The sequence below is a fragment of the Lynx rufus genome, unplaced genomic scaffold (genome assembly GCF_022079265.1).
Source record: "Lynx rufus isolate CCGP_SWC_20201006 ecotype Redwood Valley unplaced genomic scaffold, mLynRuf1.p SCAF_31, whole genome shotgun sequence".
Classification (NCBI taxonomy): Eukaryota; Metazoa; Chordata; class Mammalia; order Carnivora; family Felidae; genus Lynx; species Lynx rufus.
Genome location: NW_025814847.1, coordinates 4,846,811 through 4,874,331, shown reverse-complemented (window position 1 = coordinate 4,874,331; position 27,521 = coordinate 4,846,811). Strand labels below are relative to the sequence as shown.

Here is a 27,521-nt window from a genome sequence, read left to right as displayed (position 1 = left end):
GGTCCCACCGCATCAAGGTCTTGGACAAGCAGCCTCCAGGGGCCGAGCGCCTGACACCCACGGTCCTCAGGGGAGAGGAAGGGCGAGGGCCCAGAACCAGACTCGGCCTGAGGGGTCCTCCCTTCCCCAGTGGGACGACACCCCAGCTTCAGCTAGCACGGGGCCCCGGAGCCTCTGGCCAGTCCGCCTCCTGCGAACCGATGCCCGTGTCGCAAATCCAGGAGGGCGCTCCGACCTACGGACCCGTCGTGCCGTGGGGGTGAGCCCGTCTGCAACGTGAGCCGTCTGCGGAATGTGATTTACGTCCTGTAATTTGGAGTAATTTCCCCGTCGGCTGAGAACTTGGTGGCATTTAATAAAAACACCCACTTAACACACACCTGATAGATCACCGGTGTCCCGTTTCAGTCCATGCGCTTGGAGGCCCCCGGCTGGTCAGCGTCACACTCCCCTCGGGTCCGCACTAGACGGGAGGCCCCCAAACAAGAGCGGGAACCTCAGCCTCGCTGTGCACGCGACCCGTGAGCACGCTCACGTCAGCTCCCTCCACAGCTCCGTGGCGAACTTCCCGCCCCTGCCGTGTGCCCGACGGCTTCACCCGGCTCCGCTCCTGCCCCCAGAGGGGTGTGTGCACGCCCACCCCGGCCGGGCTCTGAGCCAGGGCACTTCCCCTCCCCCTCCTGCGCGCTCCTGGACCAGAGCCCGGCCCCTTTCTGGCAGCCGGAGGACAGCAGTCCCTGTAAAAGTGGACGAGGACCCTCCCTCCGCACTGTGTCTGCTCCAGCTGCCACCCTGGCATCCCTGCATTCGCAGGCGACGTCCCAGGAGACTGGCCCGCACTCACCACCTCGCCCCCACTCTGCCCGGCGACAGATCCGGCCACGCCGCATGCAAATGACCAGTGTCCCCAGCTCCACAACAGGGTACGTTCTCAGCCCCACCCTGCGGAAGGAGATTGACGGGGAGGGATCGGAGGGATCGAGTAACTTGCTAAGGGCTGCCAGACGCACTAAAATGTGACAACCACCGCGGTTCGAACCCGAGCTCGCTACTCTGAAGTCTGTTCTCTGGCGACCCGCCTTCCGGGACAGCACCAGGGGCGTCGGCCCGAGCCGTGGCTCCGCTCCGGGCGGTCAGTGGAGAGCGCTGGGCCCCTGCGCCGGGCTCTGCACGGAGTGGACCCTGTCGCGCGTGGTGAGTGCGAGAGGGGGGCTGCGCCAGGGGCCCCAACACCACACGCGGGTCTGCAGCCCGGGGAGAGGCGGCCGGCGCCGCCACGGGGCCCGGTGACGCCAAACCGCACGGTCCGTAGCACTGTGCGAGGTCGGCGGCGTTTTCAAAGTTTTGGTAAATAAACAAAAATGCGTTGGTTTTTGTGTCTTCACTTCTTTCCAGGTCACACTGGCCTGAGAATAACAGACGCCTGAGCCTTTGAAAGCTCCACCCTCTAAACAGACAAGGACAAAACCCGAGGAGAAACGTGGCAGGGGCTGCCTTGTGGGACACCTGCCTCTGTGGCTCAGAAACGCAGTCGGGCTGAGCGCACGTTCCGGGAGACCCCTTCCTCTCCGCAGAGGGGCGGACTTGCCAAAAACCCACGCTGCCTATCACGAGAGAGTGTCCCTCGTCCACAGGAGACCCCTGCACCCACATGAGATGCCCCTCACCCAGAGGAGACACCTCATCCACAGGAGACCCCCCTCACTCACCGGAGAACCCCTCGCCCACGGGAGACCCCCCTCGCCCACCGGAGGCCTTTGCCCACGGGCACGCGTCCCTGTCACAGGCGGTACAGGTCACAGAGGTACAGAGGCCCCTGCGCGGGTGGGGGTGGGCACCTGGTCACCTCTGGGAGACATCCAAGCCTGCGGCTCCACAACAGAAAGCCACCCCGTTTCAGAATTCTGCCTCGAGAACACAAGTCATCGAGACTGACACTGGGAACACCATTCTAGAAGGTGCCCCAGGCTTCTGCGCGCCGGGGGGGAGGGGGCGCAGACACGGTCATCCGGTCCCTGCTAAAATTGGGCCAAGTCAACAGCAACCCGTGGGCAGTGGGGAATCTGTGAGCGCGTCCTTCACACAAGCCCCTGACACCACCCCAGGGAGGTGATGGGCCACACCCTGCCCTGCTCCCCCTGAGGGTGTTCCCAGCCCAAGGGGGGGGTGGGGGGCGCCTGGACGCTGGCCAGCATCCAGGCTCCGGGGCAGCCCGCCTCCGCCCTCAGGAAGCAGGTCCCCGGCTGTGCCCAGACCTGCACCGGACAATTACAGAATTAGAAGGCTTCGATTCCCAGTTAATAGATGAGGCCCAAGACCACAGAACTGAGGGATGCTCTAAATTGCTTTGGAAACCGGGTGTCTAGGATCCAGCACCCTTTCCCTCAGGACGTGCCCCGCAGATAACCTGCTCGTCAGACACCACGGGTCCCTGGAAACGTAAAGACAGTGACCTTACCATCCCGAAGTCCGGGGACAAAGACACAGAACAGAGAACGGTAGGGTCCACCGAGGTGCCTACGAGGGGCCCTGCAGGAGCTGGCCCTCCCCACGCCATCCGGGCCCACGCCATCCCACCTCCCTGTGGCAGGAGAAGGTCTGCGCAGAGAGAACTTACTGGAAGGGTAAGCTTCCAGAGGGAGCCACGTGCCGGTGACTGCCCCCGTGACGGAGGCCAGGTAGGCTACGGGCACAGCCAGGGCAGCTGAGAGCCAGGCGGGGCTGGCGGGGGTGTGGGAGGAAGCCCAGCCGGCTGCCGGTGCCGGCGGTCAGCAGGGGGCCACCTCGTGGGCCCAGCTGGCACACGGACGGGCGAGGCCCGGCTGGAAGAGTGGGGCAGAGAGGTCCCGTGCCATGAACGCCCACCCTGGACTCCACTGTTCCCGACCCAAAGTGGGTGATGTGACTCCTATACTTCACCCGGGGAAACTGAGGCCTGGAGGCGCTGTTACTGGCCCAGGTCGTGCAGACTGAAGCGTCTGAGCCAGGACTCAATGACACTGGCTTCACTTTGTTTCTGCAAGTGCTGAGCGCCAGGCCGTAACGGCTGAGACAGTGTCCTCTACTGCCCGTAATCAGGACGAAGCAAAGCCTGGCCGTGAGCTGGGGCTGGGACAGAGGACGCCGGGCGAGGTGGTGTCCCCGCCCCAGGCCGGCGCTGAGGCCACAGGCCCGCAGGAGGGAACCAGGGCCACGAGAGTACGGGAGGGAGGGACGCATGGCTGAGCGTCACGATTCCGCCTTTTCTCTTAGGCCCGGGTGACATCTTGCGCAGATCAGGGTGATACGCGCCAAGGGGCTCCCTCCAGATGAGGACGTGAGGGTTCAGTGGGGTTGAGGGAAGCCCCGGGCGCCACGGCTGGTTTGGGGCCCAGACGGTGACCCCCAGCCCTGTCTTGGTCCCTAACCCCCCCCCCCCAGCTGGTACTGGCTCCTGCCTGGGGTTGACGGGACAGTGGTCTGGGTCGGGCAGTTCAGGCTCCGGGAGGGAAGCTGGTGGCGGTGTCTGGACGCCCTGAGGGCACACGCCTGTCTGAGCACCGCAGCCCCCCGGAGACTAGAGTCGCAGCTCCTAGATCCGTGTCCTCTGGTCCTCAGCTGCCTGGAGCCCTGCCAGGGTGGCCGGGAGCCAAGGCTTGCCCATCCAGGCCGGCCGGGGGCCCCCAGACACTGCCAGGAAGGCAGACGGGTCCACCCTGCCCAGAATGCCCCATAACGGGGACGAGGTTGGCACGGTGTTTCCCGGCTCCCAGAGCACATCCTGTCCTCACAGCAGCCCGAGAAAGGTTGCGGGGCCAAACAAAAACGCCCTGTAGGAAGGGGTCCCGGCGGAGACCCAGCCGGTCTCTCTGACCGCGAGCTCTGGTCTTTGTCAATGTGTCGCCTGCGGCCCAGACGCGAATCGAACTGTATTCCTCCAGCCCAGGGACCGGGATTATCTCCAGACTCGCATACATGGGAGAAAAAGCATCTGGAGGTTTTAGAACCACCCGGGTCTCCAGCGGGGCCGGTCAGCCTGCAGGGCCGGGCAGTGCGGCGCCCCGGTGTCCTGGGAAGATGCCACAGACCCTCTCGCCGTCTACCCTTCCTGGCCCGCATGGGACCCCTGTCGGCCAGGCTGGAAGCTGGGCCCGGAGGCCCAGCCGACGTTTCTCTGGGGGCGCAGTCACTTCTGAGCAGCCCCTCCCCACATCTGACCGGTATTCCGTCTAGAAAATGACCCCTCCCAGCCTTCAGGGTCTGCGGCGGGTAAAGTCTACACCACTCAGAGATACAGAGTCCCGGAGGGATTTGGTGCAATTCGAGTGTGCGTGCGTGTACGTGCGTGTGCAAGGGGACGGGAGATAGGTCTGCCTCCCTGGGGAGTTCGGTGGCCAAGGTTCTGAAAGGCCCAGCGAGAGAAGGAAAGCGGTTCTCAGTGCACTGGCGTTAAAGAGCCGCCCCCAAATCGTGAAGCCACATTCGCCTCTGGGACCCCCAAAGAAGACGGCGTCACAGCTGCTGAAGCCCCAGTTCCCTCGCTCTGAGGGTCCAGACGGGAGGGGAAGAGCCACAGTGTGCCACACCACCAGGCGGCTGCACGGGTGGGCTTTGGGGTGGGGACGGGCGCTGCGCGCGGAGGGGAGAGGACGGCACCTACCTGGACTTCTCGCGTGTGGTAGGCGACGATCAAGCCCAAGAGGATGATGGTAGACAGGCTGATAAGGCATTTCAGGGCCAGCGAAAACATGGAATCCTGCAGGAGAAGCGGAGAGAGAATTAGGGCAGCCAGGAAGGGGGCTCCGGGGACGGGGAGTGCAGGCCACGGCACACAGGGAGCCCTCTGGGCTGGGCTCCCCCCCAGCCCCTGTTTTCTAGGGCGAAGTCCCGTCTGCTCTCCTGGGAGGAGCCGGCAAGACGTTTGCCATCCGTGGCTCAGTTTGCTGCTGTGTGGCTCACAACCGTGCGTCCACGCTCGTAAGCCACGTGAGCACAGTTCCTTTTCGTGCTGCCGTGTGGTTTGGGCGTCGGTGCTGGCCAGCTTAGACCTCTCTTCTCTCAGAACAAACCTCACACAATCCCCGAGGTTCCTTCCATTTCTGATGATGCAGGGTTCCCTCCGGGACGGATCAGAGCATCCCAGCAGCTGTTCTCACCCCCAAACTAGGCTCAGAGCAGGGAGGGAGGCAGGGGGGCTGCTGGAGGGCGAAAGGGGCTGAGCGCAGAGCAGAGAGGATCCCCGTGGAGGGTGGGGCAGACGCGGGCGGGTCCCCTTTGTGCACCCCGTCTCCCAGCCCCAGGGCGCGTAGAGAGCCCCAGGGCTGGCAGCATGTGCCCTAGACACGGCCCCTCCTGGCTCTGTGGCTTCAGGCCCCTTACCCCACCTCTGCCTCAGTGGTCTCAAGCGTCTGATGGGGAAGACATTAGGACCCGCCTAGGGGCCTCTGGGAAGAGTAAAACAGTTTGTGAACGGTCCTAGACGAGCGCTGGCCGCGGACGGCTGGGCTACTTCTGTCATTCACGTCACATCCCCTGCAAATTTGGGGCGTCCAGGCTGGGCCTCACCGCCCTCCTGGGCGTTTGGGAGCCAGAAAGTAGGGAGGACTCCGGTCCCAAGGGAGGATGGGAACACAGCCCGAGCAGAGGTCGCGGACGAGAGCCGGGCGGCACTCACTGCCGAAAGACGCACACCATGAACAAACGCCCTGTGCTCACCGGCCACGGCGCATCACCACGCCTGACTTCCCTAAAGCACGTTACAGTTCACAAGGCGGCTTCATGCGTCCGCTCTTGGCCATCGCCGCGACACCCCTGGCCTCTCTCCCGACTGTACAGACGTTACAGGTAGAGGCGCAGGGGGAGTGCCTCGTGCCAGAGTTCAGAGCCAAGGTCTCGGGCTCGAGCCCAGAGCCCTGCCCACGGCCTTTGGGCCGTCCCTGTGACAAGGAACGGCAGAAGGGAAGGCCGGACCCACTTAAGCAGACCTAAACAACGGCTCGACGGGAACGGAGGTATTTCGAAGGCAGGGTGTGACGGACTGCCAAACCCACGGCCGAGCTGGGCTCGAGGGAGGAGACCTCACCGCCCCAGAGAGTTTCAGGGGCAGACAGGGGTCTGCGGGGTCAGACGGTGTCGTCCAGGACGGAAGCACTGGGGCGAGCGGAGGGCCTGTGCCAGCAGGCACCCAAAGCCACACTCCCACCCCACCCCCGCAGGCTGACGGAGGGAAGCTCTCCTGGGGCCCGTCGACCCACCGCTCGTTGGGTGATACAACTATGGGGCCCACTTTGTGCCAGGCACAAGCTGGCGCTGGAGACTCAAGGGAGGACTCACGAAATAGTTCATTCATTCATTCGTGACGGTTTCCACCACGTCTCATTTCTTGAGCACCCGCTACACCAGTGACGCCGCGCCAGGGCCGCAGGGTGTCCGGAGAGTGCCCTGCACGCCAGGCCTTCCCACGTGGCTTACGCACAAGCTCCAGCAGCAGACACCGGGTGGGTCCGTGCGCCCGCTGCAGGAAGTCCCCCGCTCGGTCACTGAGCCTCCACGGTCCACGGCGTACCCAAGAGCAGCCCGCACTCACGGGCCCACACACACGTCCGCGGCTGCAGGGAGGGCACGGAGCACGCGGGGCACAGGGACAGCCCTCAGGAAGGGTTCTACCTTCGAAACCGCGACCCGGTGCCTGAGACGCCGGCCAAGCCCACGGGCCGGGCCTCCAGGGGGCTGAAGGGAGCGGGCACTGAACTCAGACTGCGTTAGAAGACGAACCAGCCTACAGGGGCCGGCGGGGACAGCGCACAGCGCTCTCGACTCAGAAATGACCCTCACTTCTCCCTCCAAGGGGTCTGAGGGCATCTGGGGAACATCAGGCCTTGGCTGGGAAGGGTTTGCGGTCAGCAGCACATTTCACCCTCTAATTTATTTCTTTTGGCAGAAATCACTGAAATCAGAATCCAAGTCTGTTTGCATCACGTCTAGAGGAAGAGGTGGAGGGAGGGGTCTCCTCCTTCGGGCCTCTTCCTTTCGTTCTCAAACTCAGAACCTTCACAGAAGAGGCGACTCCCCCCCGCCCCCTCCCCTTGTGTTCACCCAGCCCCGGAGCAGCGGGACCCTCACGACTTCGCAGATTTCCTCGCATTCTCTATTACGCGTCCACAAAAAGTAAACCATTGACATGTTTACCGGCCGGAAAATACATCAGAATGGCTGGACTAGATATGTTTCCCACTTGTCAAATGTTGAATTGTCATCTTTTTTTGCTGCCTGAACTCCATCCAGCGAAGCTTGAGATTAATACGGTTCTTCCGGCGACGGCAGCCAGCGAGGTAGCGGCTGGACGGCACGTGGGGGTACTCGCCTCCCTGCTGAGGGGCCACAGGGACTGATAGGCCACGGGGGATGGGGGCCCCTCAGCTGGGCGACTCTGCAACTCAGAGCTGTTCAACGACACAGTAGTGACCCTTCATACACGGAATTCTTAGGGACTAAATCCCAACAGATGAGCCATTTTTAAGCCATTTATTCCTAAATGCCCAACACTATCAGAGTGGTTAAATACATTTGGGAATAGCCAGCGATAGACCACTAGGTAGCCAGCGAAAACCACTTCTGCAGAGAACGTTTTAAGAGGAAAAGCTCATGGTACAACATCAAGTGAAAAACTCCGACCACAAAGCTGCGTATACGGTATTTCCAATTATTTTTATTTTTATTTTTTTAAATTTTTTTTTTCAACGTTTATTTATTTTTGGGACAGAGAGAGACAGAGCATGAACGGGGGAGGGGCAGAGAGAGAGGGAGACACAGAATCGGAAGCAGGCTCCAGGCTCCGAGCCATCAGCCCAGAGCCTGACGCGGGGCTCGAACTCACGGACCGCGAGATCGTGACCTGGCTGAAGTCGGACGCTTAACCGACTGCGCCACTCAGGCGCCCCTCCAATTATTTTTAAATGTTTTACTTTTTTAATGTGAAAAAGACTGCAAATACAGGACCACGCTATATAAAGCATCAGAGTACACAACCACAGCACAAGGCTCACAAGCTCGGGGAGAGCCTGAGAACCAGGGACACAGTGTCCATGCTGTGTGACCTCCGACCTCTGACCACAACAGGTGCTTAATAAGTGCTTCTTGAAATTACTTAACAGAACTTTTACTTTTCCCTGACATTTATTGAGTACCGACTGTGTGCCAGGTCCCAGACGAGGCTTCTACACCAATTACCTCACATCCTCACCCTACAGACAACTCCACAATGTCTCCATTTACTGATTAAAAAAAAAAAAACACACAAAAAACAAAAAACAGAGAATAAGAGAGACTTTTCCAAGGTCACACAACTAACCCAGATTTTAGCTACATACCAGATTATTCTTTCTTTCTTTTTTTAGTAATTTTTTTTAATGTTTTTATTTATTTTTGAGACAGAGAGAGACAAAGCATGAGCAGGGGAGGGGCCGAGAGAGAGGGAGACACAGCATCCGAAGCAGGCTCCAGGCTCTGAGCTGTCAGCACAGAGCCCGACGCAGGGCTCGAACTCACGAACCGTGAGATCATGACCTGAGCCGAAGTCAGACGCTTAACCGACTGAGCCACCCAGGCGCCCCTAGTCTTTCTTTTTTAATGTTTATTTATTTATTCTTGACAGAGAGAGACAGAGACAGAGAGAGACAGAGACACAGAGACACAGAAACAGAGCAGGGGAGGGGCAGAGAGAGAGGGAGACACAGAATCCAAAACAGGCTCCAGGCTCTGAGCCGTCAGCACAGAGCCCGACGCGGGGCTCGAACCCAGGAACCATGAGGTCGTGACCTGAGCCCCCCAGGATTCCAGATGTTTCTATTCTTCGCCCCACCACGTGAGTTAGCTCCAGCCATCCTTGCACAGGCCAGCCACCGCCATCAGGGGCCACAGAGGGACTCGTGGCAGAGTGGGGACGTGTGCCAAATGCCCGCAAGCCACCCCCAGCCACCAGCCAGCCCTTCCCAGACCTGCGACCCCTCGTTACGACGTCCGCCTGTGCTACAGCGGTACCCACGGCAGTATCATCAACCCGCTTTTGTGGAGGAGGAAACTGAGGCTCGGAGAAGTCAGCTCACCGGGCGAGCAGGCTTCAAGAAGCCAGGATTCCTCCAGACTCCGAGTCCTGCCGGGCCCCGGCACCCTGTCTGCCCCGCGGTCGGGCCCTGCTGGCCTCCAGTCTCTGCCGTGAGGACCCTCGGGACTGCCCGACCGCCTGCCCCAAGGCTGGGTGGAGCGCGGGGGCCTGTGTTCCCCGGCTTCCGAGCCGCCTCGTCGCCAGAATCGTCGCGATTACGGCACATCTTCCCGGAGACGCTGAAGTTCTAAATGTCCTTGATCATTTGGGACACTTGAAAATGACAGAAAAACAGAGTCCGGGGCACAAATATCAGCTTAACCAGGACAAGGGTGTGCGGGCACCTCCCCAAGCAAGCTGACGGCCCCAAAGTGTGTGTGTGTGCGCGCGCATGGGTGTGCGCGTGCGGCCATGCGTGCGCGGAGTGTGTGAGCGCGTGTGCCAGCGTGTGCACCCTCATACGTATGTGGTCCGCCGATGGCTTGTGTCGCCGGCTGGAGCCCCCACGTTGTGATTCACTTTGGGCCTGACGGCCGCCGGCCGAGCACGCGGGTCACGGGGCCACCCCAGCACGTCTGCCCCCGTCCCTTTTCCCACCTCTGTACCTGACCGGACGGTGAGCAGCGGTCAGCAGCAACGTCGCCCGCGCCGTCTTCTCGACAGAACAAGGCCGCGGACAGAGAAGGTCCTCACGAGCCTCCGAAAGTTCGAAAGACCAGAATTCAAGTCCCGGCTCTGCCGCCCCCCGGCCGTGGGACACTGGACCTGTCGCGTAAGCTCTCTGGCCTCCTTCTCTGCAGGCCGGGTCTCACAGCACCTGCACCCGCACGCATGGGGCGAAGCGAGAGGAGACACGGGGACAGACTCCTTCGCCAACGGAAGCCGGACGCGCCCCCGGCACCGGCAGCTCAGAAAGGGCCGAACATGCGTGCCCTCCGCTCACACTGGGCACATGTGCTGAGCACCTGGCCGCGGCCGGGCCCCGTGCGGGGTACTGAGCCCGCCGCCCCCCGCCTGCTGAGCCTGGATCCCACCTGGCCGAGGAAGGGGCAGGTGAGCGGGGCCTGGAGACGCTGGGCTGGGACGGTCAGAAACGGGCAGAAGCCGGGACAAATACCTGCAGGCGGCCCCTCTAGCGACCGGGGCGTGACCCTGAGCCCACGCCCTGAACGTGGGGCGTGACCAGGGGACGTGACCGTGAGCCGACGTCCTGAACGTGGGGCGTGACCAGGGGACGTGGCCCTGAGCCGACGTCCTGAACGTGGGGCGTGACCAGGGGCGTGACCCTGAGCCGAAGTCCTGAACGGGGGGCGAGGAGTGCCCGCGGCACCTTCTCTGCGGAGATGCGACTCGCCGAGGACACAGGGGGAGTCCTGGGGTGGCTGAGGCGTGTCTGACCAGACCCCGGGGCCGGATGGGGGGCTCAGCCCCTGCGGCCTCCCTCGCTTCCCTGTTTCGGGTCCCCCACCGCGGCTCGGGTGCGTGAGACATATCCCCCGGGAGCACAGAGCCGAGGCCACACGGGTCACCCTCCTCTCGGACCCAGATGCCGCAGGGACGCTGTGGGCCAGCTGACAGGGGCCGGGCGGGAAGACGGCTCCTCGCCCGTCATCAGTCTTGGGGTGTTGCTCGGTTCACGACTCAGATGCCATGTGGGGTGATCCCTGCACCGAGCAGACCCCCAGCCCGCCTGGGCCCCAGAACCGCCCGTGTCGCCAGGTCAGCCGCACTTCCGCTGGGAAGGCCAGTTTGCCCACCGATGTGCGCTGGCTCGACCGTCAAGGTGGATGCCCCAGCCGAGGGGGGGGGGGGGGGGGAGGCGGGGTTTCCGATCTGCCCACCTCCGCGCGTGGAGGGTGTGGTCGGGCACGCGGCAGACCAACAGGTGTCAGCCGAACGTGGCGTCTTCAAAGGAAGGGGGCACGTGGCGAGGTGCGTCAGGCAGCAGACACTTGCACCCTGACTTTCCGGACACAGGAAGCAGGGCGCAGGGGAGGGCGGCGGCCGACGCTGACTGTGCGCTGCACGGCCGGGTGCTGGGGCGACTCCGAGCGACCCCCTGGGGCCCGGGACGCTTGCCCAGCAGCCCTGAGCGAGGAGGAGGAGGAGGAGGAGGAGGAGGAGGAGGAGGAGGAGGAGGCTGGATTCCAGCGTGGGAAGCAGGAACCAAAGGTCTGTGCTGGCTCCCCCCGGGGAGCGCTGGGACTGGAGGACGGCAGGGATGAGAAGGCGCCTTCCAGGCCTTCCCGCGGGGGTTAGCCCCGTGTCACCTGCCCCGACGGGGCCCCAGCCACGTCACCGCTGAGCCTCGGTCACCTTCTGGCACAACAGACCCCAGCAGCCTCAGGTCAGGCGGGGGGTCTGCACCAGCCCAGCAAGTGCAGCCGGGCCCCGCCTGGTGTGGGGCGGGCAGGCGGGGACGTGGCCAGTGAGGGAAGCCAGCCGTCCGCGAATAAAACCCACCGAGTCAAGTTGGCCTGGAGCGTTTCTCCGTGGCCTCCGCCTTGTCATTCCCAGAAGGGGATGGAACCTGGCGTGTAAGGGACACCACGCGGTCGACAACAAGGACACTCGGGGCTGAGCGGAGGGGGCCGTGTGATGCTCAGCGAAGCCGGCGTGACGGCCAGGACACCAATTAGGAGGAAATGACCCACCCCAGGCCCTGGCTCTCCCGCTGCCTGACGCCCCAAGGAAGGGAAAAAGGTCACTTGGGAGACTATGGCACCAAAATATCAAGTCAGACGGGTCACCCCCAAGGCCACAAACATAATTCCAATTAAGGAGATACTTTCCTTTACAAGGTCTGAGCACAGGGGAACTGGCATATCATGAATTCTCTCCCGCCCGCTTGTCTGTAATTTATTTCCCTGCCCCACTTACAACGTTGGCAAAGATTCCGTGCAATTCAATCAAATTTTATATTACGTGCTTGCCACGTGGCCGGTGGAAACGCGCACGACGGGGTCTTTCCAACCGCTCCGAGGACGGCCCGACTCTTCCAGACACACAGTCGGCACCTCACCGATGTTTGCTGGGGGGGCTGGGTGTGGAGGGGCCCAGACGGCCTCAGACTGGAGCCCTCCAGCAAGGCAGAGTGAAACCCGGGGGTTCTGTCCCCCACCCCCCATCAGGCAGTACGGGGTGGGGGAAAGCTCACCCGCCAGGCACCGCAGTCCCTACCCATCTAGGCCCGAGGGGCCCTGGACTCACTCCAGAACAATTAAATCAGAGTGTCTGCTGGTGAGGCCTGGACCCTGACATGTTAAATTTTGAATATTTCGGTGATTCTGATGTGCAGCCAGGGATGAGAGCTACCGCGCCAGGCGCACAAGAACATTCCGGAAAGCCGGGGCCACCATCACGGCCTGCAGGAGACACTGCCAAGTGGGCAACTGCACACATAAGTAGTGGAGGCCCAGAACCTAAGAGTGAAAAGGAAACTTAAAAGCCATCTAGTTAAATAGCCCAGGCCTCTCTGTAAGAGTCCCAGCACGTGGTCATTCAGTCGGCTTGACTACCTCCAGGGACAGGGAACTCACTCCCTATCAAGGCCGCCCATCTCTACTTTGGAAGGCTCTGACTGTTTCAGAGACCTGGATTCGGCCTTCCGGAGTGCTGTCCTTGGGTGAAGCCTTGCTCTGACTGTGGCGTCGCAGACGCCCGTGCCAAAAGTCCTCACTCTCAACACCCTCCCCTAGACACACACTTGTAACACAGAACGCCGCGCCTGGAGGCATCCTGGGAGATCAGCTAGTCGCCACACTTCGCTCTGTGTGAGGACACAGAGGCCCAAGAGGCCGGCCCAGCCCCCATCGAACACCAGCCTGTGTTGAGCTCAGAACCTGGGTGCTGGGGCCTCCCGGGCCACCCCATCCTGGACACCACCTCCCGCTTTCTCACCCAGCGGCTCTGCCTCCTTCTCCCACCGTTACCCTTCCTTCCCCGCTGCCCGTGAGGAGGCGAGCGCTCCGGGCCGTGACAGCCTCCTCCCGCGTTGACAGGTGCTCACCCGCCACCAGGGGCGTCTTGGGAAGGCCTGTCGGGAGGGGCACATGTGCCCGGTTGGTCCCGGCAGCCCCGGGCCCTGAGTTACAGACAGCCACTTGACCCTTCCGCGCCGGCGTGCGGCAGAGCCCCACTCTGTCTCCTGTCCCTGTCACCGCGAGGGCTTCCCCTGCAGACGGCCACGGCGCCCCCACCAAGGCCGTGGTCCCCATGTTTCTTCCGGCCAGCAGGAGCCCCTATCTTTTTACGTGTTCCGGAATGTGTGAAACAAATAACTGTGCATTCTGTGTGGCTGGCTTTGAAGTCGTTTTATTTTCTCTTATTAAAACCTGTCTGGCCCCAAACCAATAAAACAGCGAGAAAGCACCTTGCCCTGCAGAAGCTGTGTGCGTGCTGGGCTCCCAGCTCGAACCGAGCGTGCCCGGGCCGGGCCTGTCGCCTCCCGTCCACCCAGCTAGCGGGTAGTTGCAATGAACCAGTCAGTTCACCTCCGGTGGACGGGCCGCGTCTCCCGGCAGGCACGGGAGCGGGTTTTGGTCTCGAAAATGCCAAGTGAGGCCCACGGACCCGCCTGTGCCCCTCACCTCAGCCTCACCTCCCTGCCATCTCGTCCCTCCTCTGCCCTGCGATCTTGCCTCTGCCTACGCCAGAGGCTCACATCCCCTTCCAGCCCCATCCGGGAACCCCACTGCCAGCCTGGTGCCCGGAGGCGAACCATCTCCGCCCCCACACGGGGCAGAACCATCCCGAGCCTAGCAGTGTCTGGGCCGAATGAAAATTTTAAGACACCCAGGAATCCCATATGGTGAGAAAAACAACCGCCCACAGGCTCCGCGGACTGCCTGAAGGTCGTTCTGGAGCCTCCCAGCTAAGGAAGAGCCTGTCCGTGCGCCCCTGAGCACCCAGGCAGCCGGGAGCAGGACACTGAGGGCACCTCCACGGCCACGTCCCCCCAGGGCACGAAGGCAGCAGGTCCTCGGCCAGATGCTGGGACTCAGCTGGAGGGGCCTTCTAGGCGAGCTGCCCCCCACCCCACTCCAGGCCAGGAAAGTGAGGCCCAGAGAGGGGCTCTGTCCCGCCCAAGGCCACACAGCCGTAGCAGAAAGCGCTAACCTGGCCCTAAGTCTCCAGAAGCTGGGCCAGTGTTTGCCCCACCCGCCCGTCGCCCGCCTGTCGGGCAGAACCCTGTGTGACTCACTGCCATCCGTCCGCGGGGACCGACCCCGTCTGGGGAGCAGGTGTTCCTGCCGAGGCTGTTTCAGGGCAAATCAGAGAAATAACTTCTGGAAAATAAGTAAAGTTCTGCACCATAAAGTGGCCGAAGGGACTAAAACAAGCTCTAGTCCCCAACATAGAGACCCCTCTTCTGGGTTCTTCCTGCGCACGGGACGCCGCACGGACGTGGAGGGATGGCCGTGCAGGGACCGGCTGGGCTGCGTGAGCCCCAGCGTTTGCGTGTGCAGGCCGGCGCGGACGGAGGCGGCACCCACCGACTTTCCCGCGTCCTCCTGCCCCCTCTCTCTGGCACCAACGTGGTCGGAGGAGCCGTCAGCCCGGAGCCTCCCGCCCGTGTGTGCAGAGCCGGGGTCCCGCCGCCCAGACGGCCTGCCACACCTCGGGGAGCCGGGGGTCTCAGCCCCTCTAGGTACTTGGCGCAGCTACTTCCTTCCCGCAGGGACTTGCAGCCCGGACCTCAGGCGGGCGCTCACCCGCCCCAGCGGGTTCGCATCAGAGCTGCTGCGGGGGGACCCCGCGGTCCCCGCAGGGCGCTCTTCCAGGGACTGACCCCAGATTCAAACTCTACGAGGATGTACGCGTCAGGCCCGAGTCTACCGTTGTCACACGGGCGTCGCTCGAGCCTCGACACAACTGTGGTCCCCACTTGACAAAAGAGGACACGGGAGGCTCGGGGTGATTGCGGTTTGCTGAGATCACGAGGTAAGGGGAGAGCCTTCTGATTCCGTGCTGCCCGTGGCCGTGGCCACCCCTTGGCCGCCACTCACCTGAAGCCACGGCTGCCGGCTCATTGTCTCCGCAGGCACGGAGCCCCCGACTCCAGCCAGCGGACGCCTCTGCGTGGGGCCGGCCCCCGGGAAGCCAGGCCACGCCGTCCGTACGGTTCCGTCACTGTCCGTAACACCCACCAGGCAGAGGAAGGGTCCTCTCTTCCTTCCAGACTTCCCGTGAGAAGACCAGGGAGTGCACGTGGAAACACTCTGCTCCCGGGCCCCGGCGTTTACGGTCTGTGCGAGGGGTGAGCGCGCACCCCGGGGCCGGGGGCCGGTGTGTGCCCGTCACCCGCCACCATCAACAGGAACAGTAACAATTAACGTGATACCAAAGTTTCCCTGTGTAGACAGTGAATCGTGTGATCCACCGCCACAGGGTCTGAGAGACTTGGGGGCCGGCCCTGCCCCTCCGGCCCACGCCTCCCAGCCTCCACACCCACCACACAGAGGGGGGGGCTGGGGTTCCCAGACCTCGGCCAGGGCCCTGCTCAGGCTCCGCACAGGCCTCGTGTCTGGATCACGCATCATCAGCGGACACAGTTTTCAGCGAGGCAGTGTCACGGCGCCTGCGTTAACCTCGATTACCCGGCTTCCCTTTCGGGTGACCCCATCTGTTACGGACAATCTCACGCCTGCCTGAGCCCTCCGTGGCTTGAATTTCTCAGCACCCAGGAGGCTGTAACTCTGGAGAGGACCGAGTGTCAGGATGCATCTGCTACCGAGTACTTGCGTCCTGGGTATCTGCTTAGGGTTCTCCTGCTTACAAAGCGTTTTTTGGCCAGGTTTCCTGTTTGATTTCGGGGAGGCAGGGAGAGCCACTCCCATCTCAGAGATGGGAAAACTGAGGCTTGGGATATTTGCACAATTCCCCGAGGTCACACAGGCGGGGGCCCCAAATCTCCCAACGTTGTTTTCTGTACAAGCCCGTGAGTGTGAGCTGCGTGGGACCCTTGGGAACGTGACCCCCGGGCTTCAGCGGGCGGGCAGCCGGCCGCCAGGCAGGCAGAACAGGGTGTGCGGGCGCTTGGAGGCAGGTCTGCCCGGGAGCAGTGACGTCTGCCGTGCAGACGCATCCTGTACCTTGAGCATCTCTCACTGACAGAAAGAAAAAGCAAAACCAGAAACTCGGAGAAGAATATGTCCACACCAGGAAAACAGGCAAACGTAGAGGCCAGACCGCTGCCTCCGGTGCTGGGCCGGGAGAGCGAGGAGACAGCAGGCCTCCCACGGCCCCTTCGAGGTGTCGCCCACATGGGGACGGGGACACGGTGCCGTCCGCTCGAGGACCCCCTGCCCCGTGTCTACCGCGCCCTGCGCCGGGCCCAGGATGCCACTCGCGAGCTGATCGCCGAGATCCCCCTCCAGGGGCCTCATTTTACAGATGGGAAACTGAGGCACCAAGCAGGAAGTGAGCGGTCTATGGCCGACTTGCAGGGCGGGGCTGAGCCACCACGTGGGCCTGTCCTTCTGCGGGTTCTGGGCGGCCATGGCCATGAGCCACAGCGGGGTCGGGGTGCTGAGTGGGGCACGTCTTGGAGCGCTTGCTGCCTCCTCCCTGCCACGTGCCCTCCCCGGCCCTGCCTTGCTCTCCGTACCCACGTGGCCTCCCCCCTGCGCTGTGTCCATTTCTCTGTGTCCCAAGAACAGAGGTGACGATCGTCAGCTCAGGGTTCCTGGTCTGAATAAGCTTGGTCACCCCAGACCCTAGACTCTTCTGTGCAGGGTCTGTGTCCCACTTGTCTCTCTGTCCCATTACCTCACACAGGGCCTGGCACGTAGGAGTACGTACTCAAGTACTTGAGGAGTGAATGAATGAATGAAATATCATGCCAAATTCCCAAGGAGGCAGAATCAAGCTGAACTACCCCATCACAGGTCTGAGCATCCAAGTGGTAAAGTGCACTTACGGTGGGGCCGGGGTGGGGTGGGAACAGGGTGGGGTGGGGGGTCCTGGGGCAGAGGGGTGGGGTGGGGGTCCAGGGACAGGGGGGTGGGGGGTCCTGGGGCAGAGGGGTGGGGTGGGGGTCCAGGGACAGGAGTTGGGGGATCCTGGGGCAGCGGGTGGGGTGGGGGTCCAGGGACAGGGGGGTGGGGGGTCCTGGGGCAGAGGGGTGGGGTGGGGGTCCAGGGACAGGAGTTGGGGGATCCTGGGGCAGCGGGTGGGGTGGGGGTCCAGGGACAGGGGGGTGGGGGGTCCTGGGGCAGAGGGGTGGGGTGGAGGTCCAGGGACAGGGGGCAGAGGGGTCCTGGGGCAGAGGGGTGGGGTGGGGGTCCAGGGACAGGGGGGTGGGGGGTCCTGGGGCAGAGGGGTGCGGTGGGGGGTCCAGGGACAGGGATTGGAGGGTCCTGGGGCAGCAGGCAGGGTGGGGGGGTCCTGGGTCAGCGGGTGGGGTGGGGTCCAGGGACAGGGGGTAGGGGGGTCCTGGGGCAGAGGGGTGGGGTGGGGGTGTCCTGGGGCAGAGGGGTGGGGTGGAGGTCCAGGGACAGGGGGCAGAGGGGTCCTGGGGCAGAGGGGTGGGGTGGGGGTCCAGGGACAGGGGGGTGGGGGGTCCTGGGGCAGAGGGGTGCGGTGGGGGGTCCAGGGACAGGGATTGGAGGGTCCTGGGGCAGCAGGCAGGGTGGGGGGGTCCTGGGTCAGCGGGTGGGGTGGGGTCCAGGGACAGGGGGTAGGGGGGTCCTGGGGCAGAGGGGTGGGGTGGGGGTGTCCTGGGGCAGAGGGGTGGGGTGGGGGTCCAGGACAGGGTGGGGTGGGGGCGGGTGTCCCGAGCCACCTTTACTTTCCTCATCTCACTGACGAAACAGATACCCACTTGTTCCGAACCCATCCTCTCAGCCGCTAAGCATAACCTGTGAGCAGAGACCCCAAGCAGCCCCCACTCGGCTCCTTGCCCTGGGGAAGCTGTGGGGCCAGCGCCAGGGCTAACAAACAGCGGAGGGATGATGCTGGTGGAGGAGAGCCCGTCCTCCCCCACAGCCGTCCTCCCTGCACGGTGCTCGGGGCCGGGCAGGAGGACTGGAGGCTGGGGCCCGGCACCCAGTGCAGACGGTGACAAGCCTTAACCAGGTCGGCGTGGAGGAGCAGGATGGCTCTCCAGAGGCACCGAGGTCACTCCGAGGTGTCCCTAGCTTCCGGGCAGCCCCTCCCAGTCCACTGTTGTGTCACTGGGGCCGGGGGCCGGGGGGCCCAGGGGAACCAACTGTCTCCCTGCAGAAGCCCAGCTGGGCCCTGGGCTGCGGGTGTGGGGAGCGTCCCTGCGGAACTGTAAGGGGCCAGGTGACGTGAGCCACGGGGGTTGGGGGAAGTCACCCGGCTCTGTCCAGCTGCCACCAGCTGGGAGTGTGTGGGACAGCTGGGAGACATGGGCCAGGTGGCCAGAGGTGGATGGACACGTACGGAACAAAGGGTCACGGCTCTGGAGAATGTCCTCGCTGGAGCTGGCCGGTCTTACTAGCCAGGACTTGGCCAAGGTCCCCGAGCTGCTGGGTCTAGATCTGGAATCCAGCTCCAGAGACCCCTGCGCTCCTTCTGCGAACCACATACACTCCACGTTGTTCGTAGCAAACGCTAATGTGCCGCCCCTCGGCCCGAATCCCTCCGTGGCTCCCCGGGGCCTCCAGGAGAAAGCTGGATCCCCTGAGCACGGCACCTGCATGATGTGACCCCTGCTCACCTCGCTCAGGCCGCGGACCTTCCCCTCCCGGCCGTCAAGACCCAGCTGTGGGCTCGCTGCCCCCGCCGCCCGACCCTCCCGCCCGACCCTCCTCTTGTCCGCCTCCTCCCGGGGAGACCATCTGAGCGCATTAAGGACCGCGGAGCAGGCCGTGAGCTCTTCGAGTGCAGGAACCAGAACTCTCGTCATCTTTCGGTTTCTCCCCGGCCTCCAGCACTGAGCACAGCGCCCGGTGTGTGAGAAAAACTCCATTGATGTTCATGGAATTAATTTTCCAATTAAGAAGCGAGCGAGCGCCCGGGCAGCCCGAGAGAGGACAGACAGGAGCACTCTCGGCCCCCCTCCCCCGCCCTCCATGTGCGTGACGGCGGCGGGGTCTCCGGCCACAGCCAAGGGGCCAGCAAGGTGGTGCCCCCGCGGGGGAAACGGCAGCAAGGCCCAGCGGCCCCTCGGCTGAGACAGGCGCAGGTCACAGAGGGTGGTGGCCGAGCAGGTGCGCTGGCTGCCGAGTCCACTCGTCCCCGAGATGAGCCCGCCAGCACGCGGCTACTGCCACAGAGGGAACCGCGATCGGCGCCCTCCGGAGGCCGGGCGGTGACGTGCGCACCCGCTCACCCTGTTCCCAGGCTCCGCGAGTGGGCGCCGGAACAGGAGCGGCCCCCACGACCGAAAGGAGACCCCTTGGGGGCCCTGAGCTGTGATGGCACACCTTTTCCCTTCCACGTCCCGTGTCCCTACGCGAGGTAGGAACCGGGCGTTACACCTGCTGTGCGTCCCCGCCACCACCCACTGGGAGGGAAGACGGTGCCCGGCACCCGACCTGCGCACAAAGAGGGTGGCCCAGACCCCACGGCTCCGCGGGAGGGTCACTGTGCTCAGCCAGGCTCCGCTGTCACCCGGCAAAGTGCCTGGGGCAGACCCACAGCCGCGCATCTGAGCCTTTCCTCCGCGGTCCCGGCCGCCATCGGGAGTGTTTGGGTGGCGGAGAGTAGACAGCACCCCGTGCGGACGGCCGCGTCCAGACCTGCCCCTCAGACCCGCCGGCTGCTCCTACGGGAGGCGCCCCGGGAGTCAGCCTGACAGTCGGAGGGAACAGCGCTGGAAACTGTGTTTCCCTGTTTGGTCGGCCTCTTGGTCTCTTGTAATTTATCTAGTATTTCCCAAAAGGTCACTGGGTGGCGATTTCAATATCGTGAAGTTTGTAGAGATGCTGTGAAAGAAGTGTGCAAATTCCACGGGTTTACACTGGCTTAAAGGTGATATATTTCATGAAAGCATCTATACTGAGTGCACTTTGGATAGGATTTGGTGACCGATTGGTTAGAGATCCAAAAGGCCTTGCTATTAAAAGCCCCGCTGTTGGGGGGGGGGGGGGGGTAAAAAGAAACAGATCAAAGGCATTTGCCAAGTAGGGTTTGTGGCCAGGAGAGAAGGCGGGGACGTGGTGGGTGACATCACAGAGGACCCAACCGAGGCAGGGAACCCCGACTGCCCCTCAGGGGCCCCAGAGCTAAAGCCAGTGTTTGTCACTCGAGGGAAGCTGAGTGAGGAGCTGTGTGAGGGACGAGAGCCCCGGCTGGCTGCAGGCCCCCTCTTGCTCCCGAAGCAGCGGACACAACGTCCCGGGGCTGAGGGACGGCTGAGGGTCTGCGCTCCCTCGGGCCCGCAGAGCCTGAAACCGCCCGAGCCCCGCCCCCACTGTGTCCCCCTGACGCCCTGCCCGGTGCCAGACCAGGTACGCCGCAGGCCGTGTGGGGACCGGCGTCCCATCCCCAAAGCCACCAGGAGGAGACTCACGGGGACACCGGGCTAAGTCACCCTGGAGGGACTTGTCTAGTAACGGCGGCCGTGGACAGACACCTCAGGGTCAGGCCTCGGGGCAGACGCTTCCTCTCCCTCCAGACCCCACACCAAGCAGAATGAGAGGCAGGGGGAAGAATGAAAAGATAATCCCCTCCCCTGGCTGGGTCCTCCCCGGGCCGCGTTACCGCCCTCAACCCCGCACACCTGCCTCCTGCCTCCGGCAGCTGACGTTCGTGTCGGGGGCGGGGCTTCTAAAAACCCTGACACCCGGGGCTGCACCCCGACCCATAAACAGGGCAGGGGCTGGAAGGAGCTGGAAGCGTCAGCACCGGAAAGATCCGGGTGATTCCAAAATGTAGCCGTCTGGGACCCACCGAGGGGGGTGTGACTATTACCCCCGCTGAACAAGGAAACTGATACTCAGGGAAGTTAAGTCTCGGGTCACGCAGCCGGTGCTGATGGAGTCGGGATCCAATGCACACGTCTGTGACTCCAGCGCGGGGCCCCCCAAACTCCAAATTTCCGCAGCCACTGTCCCCCCTCCGCCCCCACCCCTCCCACCCATCGAGGCTTCCCCAGGACCAGGACCCTGCGGGCGGCCCTGGGGGGTGTGGGGCAGCCCACTTCAGTTCTCTCCAGAACAAAGCCTGGCCTGAGAGCAGGGGGATGTGGGAGGGAAACACTGAAAAGTACGTGTGTGGGTGAGTCCCAGGCAGGTGAGGAGGAGGAGGGGGGCTGGGGAGCCAGTAAGTGAGGGAGGGACCGGAAGGCTCAGACCAGAAGCCCGGGGTCAGTCGGCCTCTCCACTGGCTGTGTTTCTCGGGGCACATCACTTCCCTCTCTGAACCCCAGGTCCCCCACTCCTGGGTCTGAGCAGGTGTAGGTATAGGAACACGTGTGGCCTCCTGCAGGCAAACCCCCGGCCCTCAGGGGGGCCTGGCCAGGCTGGGGAGCCCAGTGCACCTGCTGACCCCATGACCCCAGGAGAGGAGCCCCTGGGGGTCACACCCCACACCTGCCCAGACTGACCCCCTGAGCAGGGCTGGTGGCAGGAGGCTCCACCCCACCAGGTACTGCCCCCCGCGTGGGGCCGAATGGACCCGACATCTGGAGTCACCCCACCTGCCTGAAAGCCCCCCACTCCCCCTCCAGGCCGCCAACCCGCGCCCTGTGCTGGCTCTTCCCAGGTGCCACACAGCGTCTGGTATCCCCACGGGGCTCAGGGCCACCCTCTGTGACCTTCCCTGGGCCTCCGTGACTTCCTGTCTGTGCCACTCTGTTCCTGGTCCAAACCTCTCTCCTTGCACGCGTCACCCACCATGTGCTCACGCCTCTTTCACCATGAAGACCCTCAAGGGAAGGGTCTGGTGTCAGCAGAGGCAGCAAAGCCTCAGGGTCAGGATGCCCCCCCTCCTGGTCATCGAGGGGGGGGAACCCCGCTGGCGCTTACAGTCTACATGGCGTGAAGTGCGGTGACTGTAAATGCGATGGCGCGTGTAGAGAGGGGCTCTGCACAGGGCCGGCCGCTCCACAGGGAGGTCGGTAAATGGGGCCACGAGCCCCGCTCCGTGTCCGTGGTCGGCACGCCGAGCAGGGCCCCCGCCCGCAAAGCTCGGCGCCTACTGTGTACGCGGCCCCGACAACCTGCTCAGCCTCTGCGGGAGCTAGATGCCCACTCCCCGGCTGGGCTCGCCCTGTGGCCGCCGTGCAGACCCCCTTCTCCGGGACACGGAGCTGCCCTCCCGGTGCCAGAAAGCCTGCAGCCCGGGGCTGGGCGAGGGCCCAGGGCGGGAGGAGCAAGTGGTAGGGCCCGCTTCGGAGCCAGGGGCAGAGACCCTGGGAAGCGATGCCCGGACGTGCCCAGGGGGCAGCCGGGGACATCAACGAGGGGCTCTCGGCCACACTGCCCGCAGCGCCCCAGGAAAGCCTATGATGCAGGCGGCAGACACGGCCGCTCAGAGACGCGGTGGCCCCCGGGGACTCTCAGGGAAAGCTGTGTGTGCGTGAGGGGTGGCTGGGGGTCCATGAAGCCCCTGCACGTGAGAGGCCCGCTGGGCTGAGGGCAGGGGGACAGAGAGGCCAGCAGGGAAGGCACAGGGGCCGAGAGATACACAGCCCCCCCACCCTCACGCTCCCCACGCTCCTCCAGGCCCACCAGGATGCAAATCAGGTGCCGGCACAGATTTGCATAATCATGCATATTAAACTTACGGTCTCGTCAGGCTTTTAGAGCCTATAAAGCAATTTTGCTACCTTTAACGGAGAGTAAGAATCACGGCGAGAGATCTCCTGTCCTTTCCTCATTCAACGTGAAGTCCCAGAATAAGTGGGGGGGGGGGTTTCCTGGGGTCTCGGGACGGCCACTCTGTTGACACCTTGGCGGAGGTAGGAAGGGCCCCCCCGTCAGGTGCGCCTCTCACTCCACCAGAGAGCAGTCTGGTCCCAGGGGGCAGAGAAGGCAGAGAGGGCAGATGGGACCATCATCAGGTCATCTTGGGTCCCTGGGTGGTTGGGCAACAATGGGGGCCCCAGCCTGGGCTTGAATCGCTGCTTATTCTTCGCAAAGTGCTCTCACTCCGCCCTCTCCGTTGGTCCCCCGTCATGCTGGAAGGGCAACCTCCTTACCCCACCCTGCGGCTCCTCCCTATCCCACCCTGCAGCTCGTCTTTACCCCGCCCTGCGGCTCAGGAGGCTGGCCCCAGAGAGGGGCAGCTGCTCACCAGGATCAAACACGGGCCCCTCACGCTGTTTCCACTGCACAGGGGTAGGGGGCGGACCCCTTCCCACCCCTGCATCCCTCCTTGCCCAGGACAGACATCACAAATCAATCACCACACTCTCCCCACCAAGCTCACACCTTGGAATCCTTCTCAACACAGCCCTTCGGGCAGTTAATGCCAATCGTTCAGGGCAGACCCCTGATGGAACCTGCTTGCCCCTTCCTACACCACACCCCACCCTCTCCTCCACATCCTGCCCACATCGCCATGCGCCACGAGCTTCTGGGAAGGGCCTACGGTCTCAGTGCAGCCTGGCCGCTCACCCACCCGCTGGCTTCAAATGGGCTCCAAATGGAACCAGATGCACCTGCATTGGGGAGCAGGCCCAGAAGCGGGGGGTCTCACCCCCCTCAGGCAGTCACACAGGTGCACTGAGGCCCCCAGTGACTGACACGCGTGTGCCTCAGGCACAGCGGGACCCGCGGTGTCAGGCTCCAGAGCAGACCACGCCTTGCTGTCTCTGGCAAAGAGCCTCCGAGGGTTCAGGCAGAAGACAGGCCGAGCACACGGTCCTGCGGCCCAGCGCCTCGCCAGCCCGGGGACACCCTCCCCACCCCACCCCCCACGTCCGCTGAGCCTATCCAGTCTAGGGAGAAGCTCCCACAATCCTTCCACGTGGGCCCTCCCACAACGCTGTTTAAATCACGGTAATAAAACTCTGAAAGGACTCATTTAGATCTTCACGCACGCCCTGTTATGCAAGGTGGGAAAATGTGGGCCCCAGCCTGTCTCCTGTCGCCCCTCCTCGGGAGACAGCGGCCGCCCAGCTGGGGCTTTCCTTCTGGAACCTGGCAGGTGGGACACGCCCTTGTCCCAAGTCCTGGCCACGTCTGAGGGCCCGTGTGGCCCCAGCTCACGGCAGCCACCCGCACCCCACATGCCTCACCCCTGCCCTGCCCTCCTCCCTGCGGGGTCGTGAACGCCCAGTCTCCATATCACCTCCACTGCCCCTGCCGCCCCCGCCAGTTTCCCTCTCCTGGGCTATCTCCACACAGCGCGGGAGGAGGGAGAATTCTCCGGGAGGATTTTATCACCGACCTTATCTAGAAGAGTTGGAACGTGGTGACAATAAAAGGCAGACTGACTTTGACTTAGTTGTTTCGGGTTTTTTTTAATTTTTTTAATGTTTATTTATTTTTGATAGACAGAGCAGGAGCGGGGGAGGGGCAGAGAGAGAGGGAGACACAGAATCCGAAGCGGGCTCCAGGCTCCGAGCTGTCGGCACAGAGCCCGAGGCGGGGCTCGAACTCACAGACCGTGAGATCATGACCTGAGCTGCCCAGGCGCCCCCATTTTTCACCCTCTCTGCGGAAGACGTTCCCCCTAGCCGTCTGCACTGCCCCACCCCTGCCCATGCAACCTGTCCACACGGGCCAGGTCTCATTTCTGGAGAGGCAGCCAAGGAGAAGAGCAGAGAGGAAGCCCAGCCCAAGGAGGCACCGCCTCCCCCTGCCCAGCACAGGCGGGTGGTACAGCCCCCCCCTCCCGCCCCGCAGTCCTCAGGCCGCCCCTCAGGGCAGTCCTGCCCGATCCGCCCACTGTGGGCCCCATAGGAGGGATGCGTGTGAACTAGGCCTCAGTACGTCCCGGTGCTTATCCACCCAGACCCATCACTGTCACCGTGCCCAGAGGCAGGCATCGCAGTGGCCCCCAGGCCCAACCCGGTCCTTGGCCCCGCCCCCACACACACACACACACACACACACACACGGGTGGAGACACAGAGGCGCAAAGCCATCCTGGTAATAAGGGCAGAGCCCGAGGTGAGGCCCGGTTTGCCCGACACCTTCACGCCCCCCGACTCCCCCCCGCCACCCTGTGCCCTGGGTTCTCCTCACGGGCCACCCCTCCCTGCCCCCGCCCCACCTCTGTGCCGGGCACCGTGGGGCGACCGACACCCCTCACCCCGGGGGATCCACGTGACGCCCACACTGCCCTGCAGAGAACCCGCGTGTCCGTCCGGGTCGCACAGACGGAGAGGGACAGAACCGGCGTGGATATCAGGCTATTGATCCCAAAGCCAGGGCCCTTGCCCCTCGGGACTCAGCCCGGGCTGGCAGTGCCGACCCCGCTCCCGGGCACCACGCTGCGCTGGCCGGCGGTGTGGCTGGGGTTCTGGAGCGCTGACTCCGAGGGAAGTGAACCACGCCAGCAGAAGACCCCGGCGTGGACATCCTCCTGGGATCGATCCCCCAGCCCCTCAGAGCCCACACATCCAAGACAAAACTCCGTATCGCAACCCCTTCCCCGACCTGTGTCTGTTTTAAAGGCGACACAGTCCAGGGCGCCTGGGGGCTCACTTGTTAACCATCTGACTTCGGCTCAGGTCACAATCAGGTCACAGTTTGTGAGTTTGAGCCCCGCTTCAGGTGAGCCCCACTTTTCCCTCTCTGTCTCTCTCTCTCTCTCTCTCTCTCTCAAAAAAAATTTAAAAAGAAACTAAAAACAATAAAGGCGACACAGTCCTGCCCCACCCACCTCATCACGGCCAGTCTGTCACCACCTCTCACGGATGAAACATGGTGGCCGTTTATTGGGCGAAGAACGTTGCACCTGCGTTCTCCACGACCACCCTGCGGGCATCACTACCCCATTTCACGGGCACAGGGACTGAGGTGCTTGCCCGGCCACACAGCCCACCAGCCGGGCTGCGACCCGGCACGCCCGGGGCTGTGAAAACAAGCAGGAGGGGGCGACGCCAGGCTGGCGGCTGCTCTCTGGGCCGGGAGGGCTCTGAGCGGAGAAGGGACAGCCCGCAGCGACCTGCACGTACAACCGGGGTACTCGGGGCGGAGACGGGGGGGAGCCCACATCGCCTGCCCCCACCGCAGCCTGCTTCGGCCCCGACTTCCTCCCTGGAACCACAGCAGGGCCCTCCCGGCCAGCCTCCTGCTTCGGCCCTCCTACGGGCCTGCCATGGCTTGGCCACACTGCTGTGCCGCTCAAAGCCCTTCCCTCCCTCTCTGAGCCTTTAGACCCGAGTGCCTGCTGGGCAAGGCCCCGTGACCGGCTTCCACACCCCTTTCCAGCCTTCTGTTCCCAACACTTCTGGAAAAACCCACGTCCTCCGCCCCTCCCTGAGAACACCCGGAACTCTCCGGCTTCGGGCCTCAGCCAGACTGTCCCTTCTCCTTTGTCCCACAAAGCCTTACCTTCCTTCACAGCCCAGCCCAGCCCTCACCTCCTCCGAGAAGCCTCCAGACATGAAGAGGCACGGGCGTGGCCCCAGCACGAAGCTGTACCTGCCACCGGTGCCCGCCTGCTGCGGCCTGACCACCCCAGACCACGTGCTGTCCGCCTGCGTCCCCCTCCGAGACCAGTGCCCGGCAGAGAGCGGGCCTCGGTGAAAGGCCGCCCGGTAGAGGGTCCTCAGCCCCTCAACATGTTGGTGCGGACCCTTCCCTGGCTGCAAGCCCTGCCTCTCCCGGGGGTCTTGAGCTCAGAGCAACACTCGTCTCCCGTCGTGGCCACGGGGGAGCCCAGAAGGATCCTAGCAATGCCCGGGCCGGTGCACCCTACTCTCCCCTGCGAGGTCTGCTCACCCAGCTCTGTCTCCCGCTCACGCGGCGCAGAAATAATGGCCCTGCGTTTTCCTGCAAACTCCGTGTCCCAGATGGAGACCAGCCCCACGTGCTCAAGGAAATGCGAAACAAGAGGCCGGATGGAGCAGGTCTGGGAGGACACCGTGCAGCCTCGCAGGGGCAGGGGCGTCCTGGGCTCTCCCTCCCCCGAAGTGTCATTCAGGGCTGGGGCAGAAAGTCTACAGTCAGTCCCATGGCCTCTGGTCAGCACGTCGCAGCTGGCCGAGCGGCCCCTGGCCCCAGGTGGCTTCAGAGACTGTCCCACTTACGGACCTGACCTGGCCTGCGGGGAGGCCGTGAGACGCTAGGAACAAGGAAACGCCCACTGAGGCCAGTGTTGACCCGGGCCTTCCCGCCCCGGCCAGAGCCACTGAGCAGAGGGTGTCGCGAGGGTCCGACGCAGCATTGACCAGTTCTCGCCCGAGAGCCGGGGAGGGCCAGTCCCCCGAAGCAGGGTCTCCCCACCTCTGTGACATGTGGGGCCAGGCGATTCCTGTTGTGGGGACGGTGTGGCGTGTGGTGGGGTGTCCACCAGCCACCGCCCCTCGAGATGTAACACCCCTCCCCGACTCGCAACAACCGATGATGTC

General features: G+C 63.6%; 1 protein-coding gene across 2 annotated transcripts in view; it reads right to left on the bottom strand.

The window, feature by feature from the left end:
* KCNN3 (potassium calcium-activated channel subfamily N member 3) overlaps positions 1-27,521 on the bottom strand; it is a 113,340-nt gene that overhangs the window by 71,850 nt on the left and 13,969 nt on the right. For both annotated transcript variants that reach the window (XM_047093012.1, XM_047093011.1), the window contains exon 2: positions 4,640-4,735. In XM_047093012.1, coding sequence (XP_046948968.1) covers positions 4,640-4,735 — 96 coding nt within the window. The remainder of the gene's footprint in view (positions 1-4,639; positions 4,736-27,521) is intronic.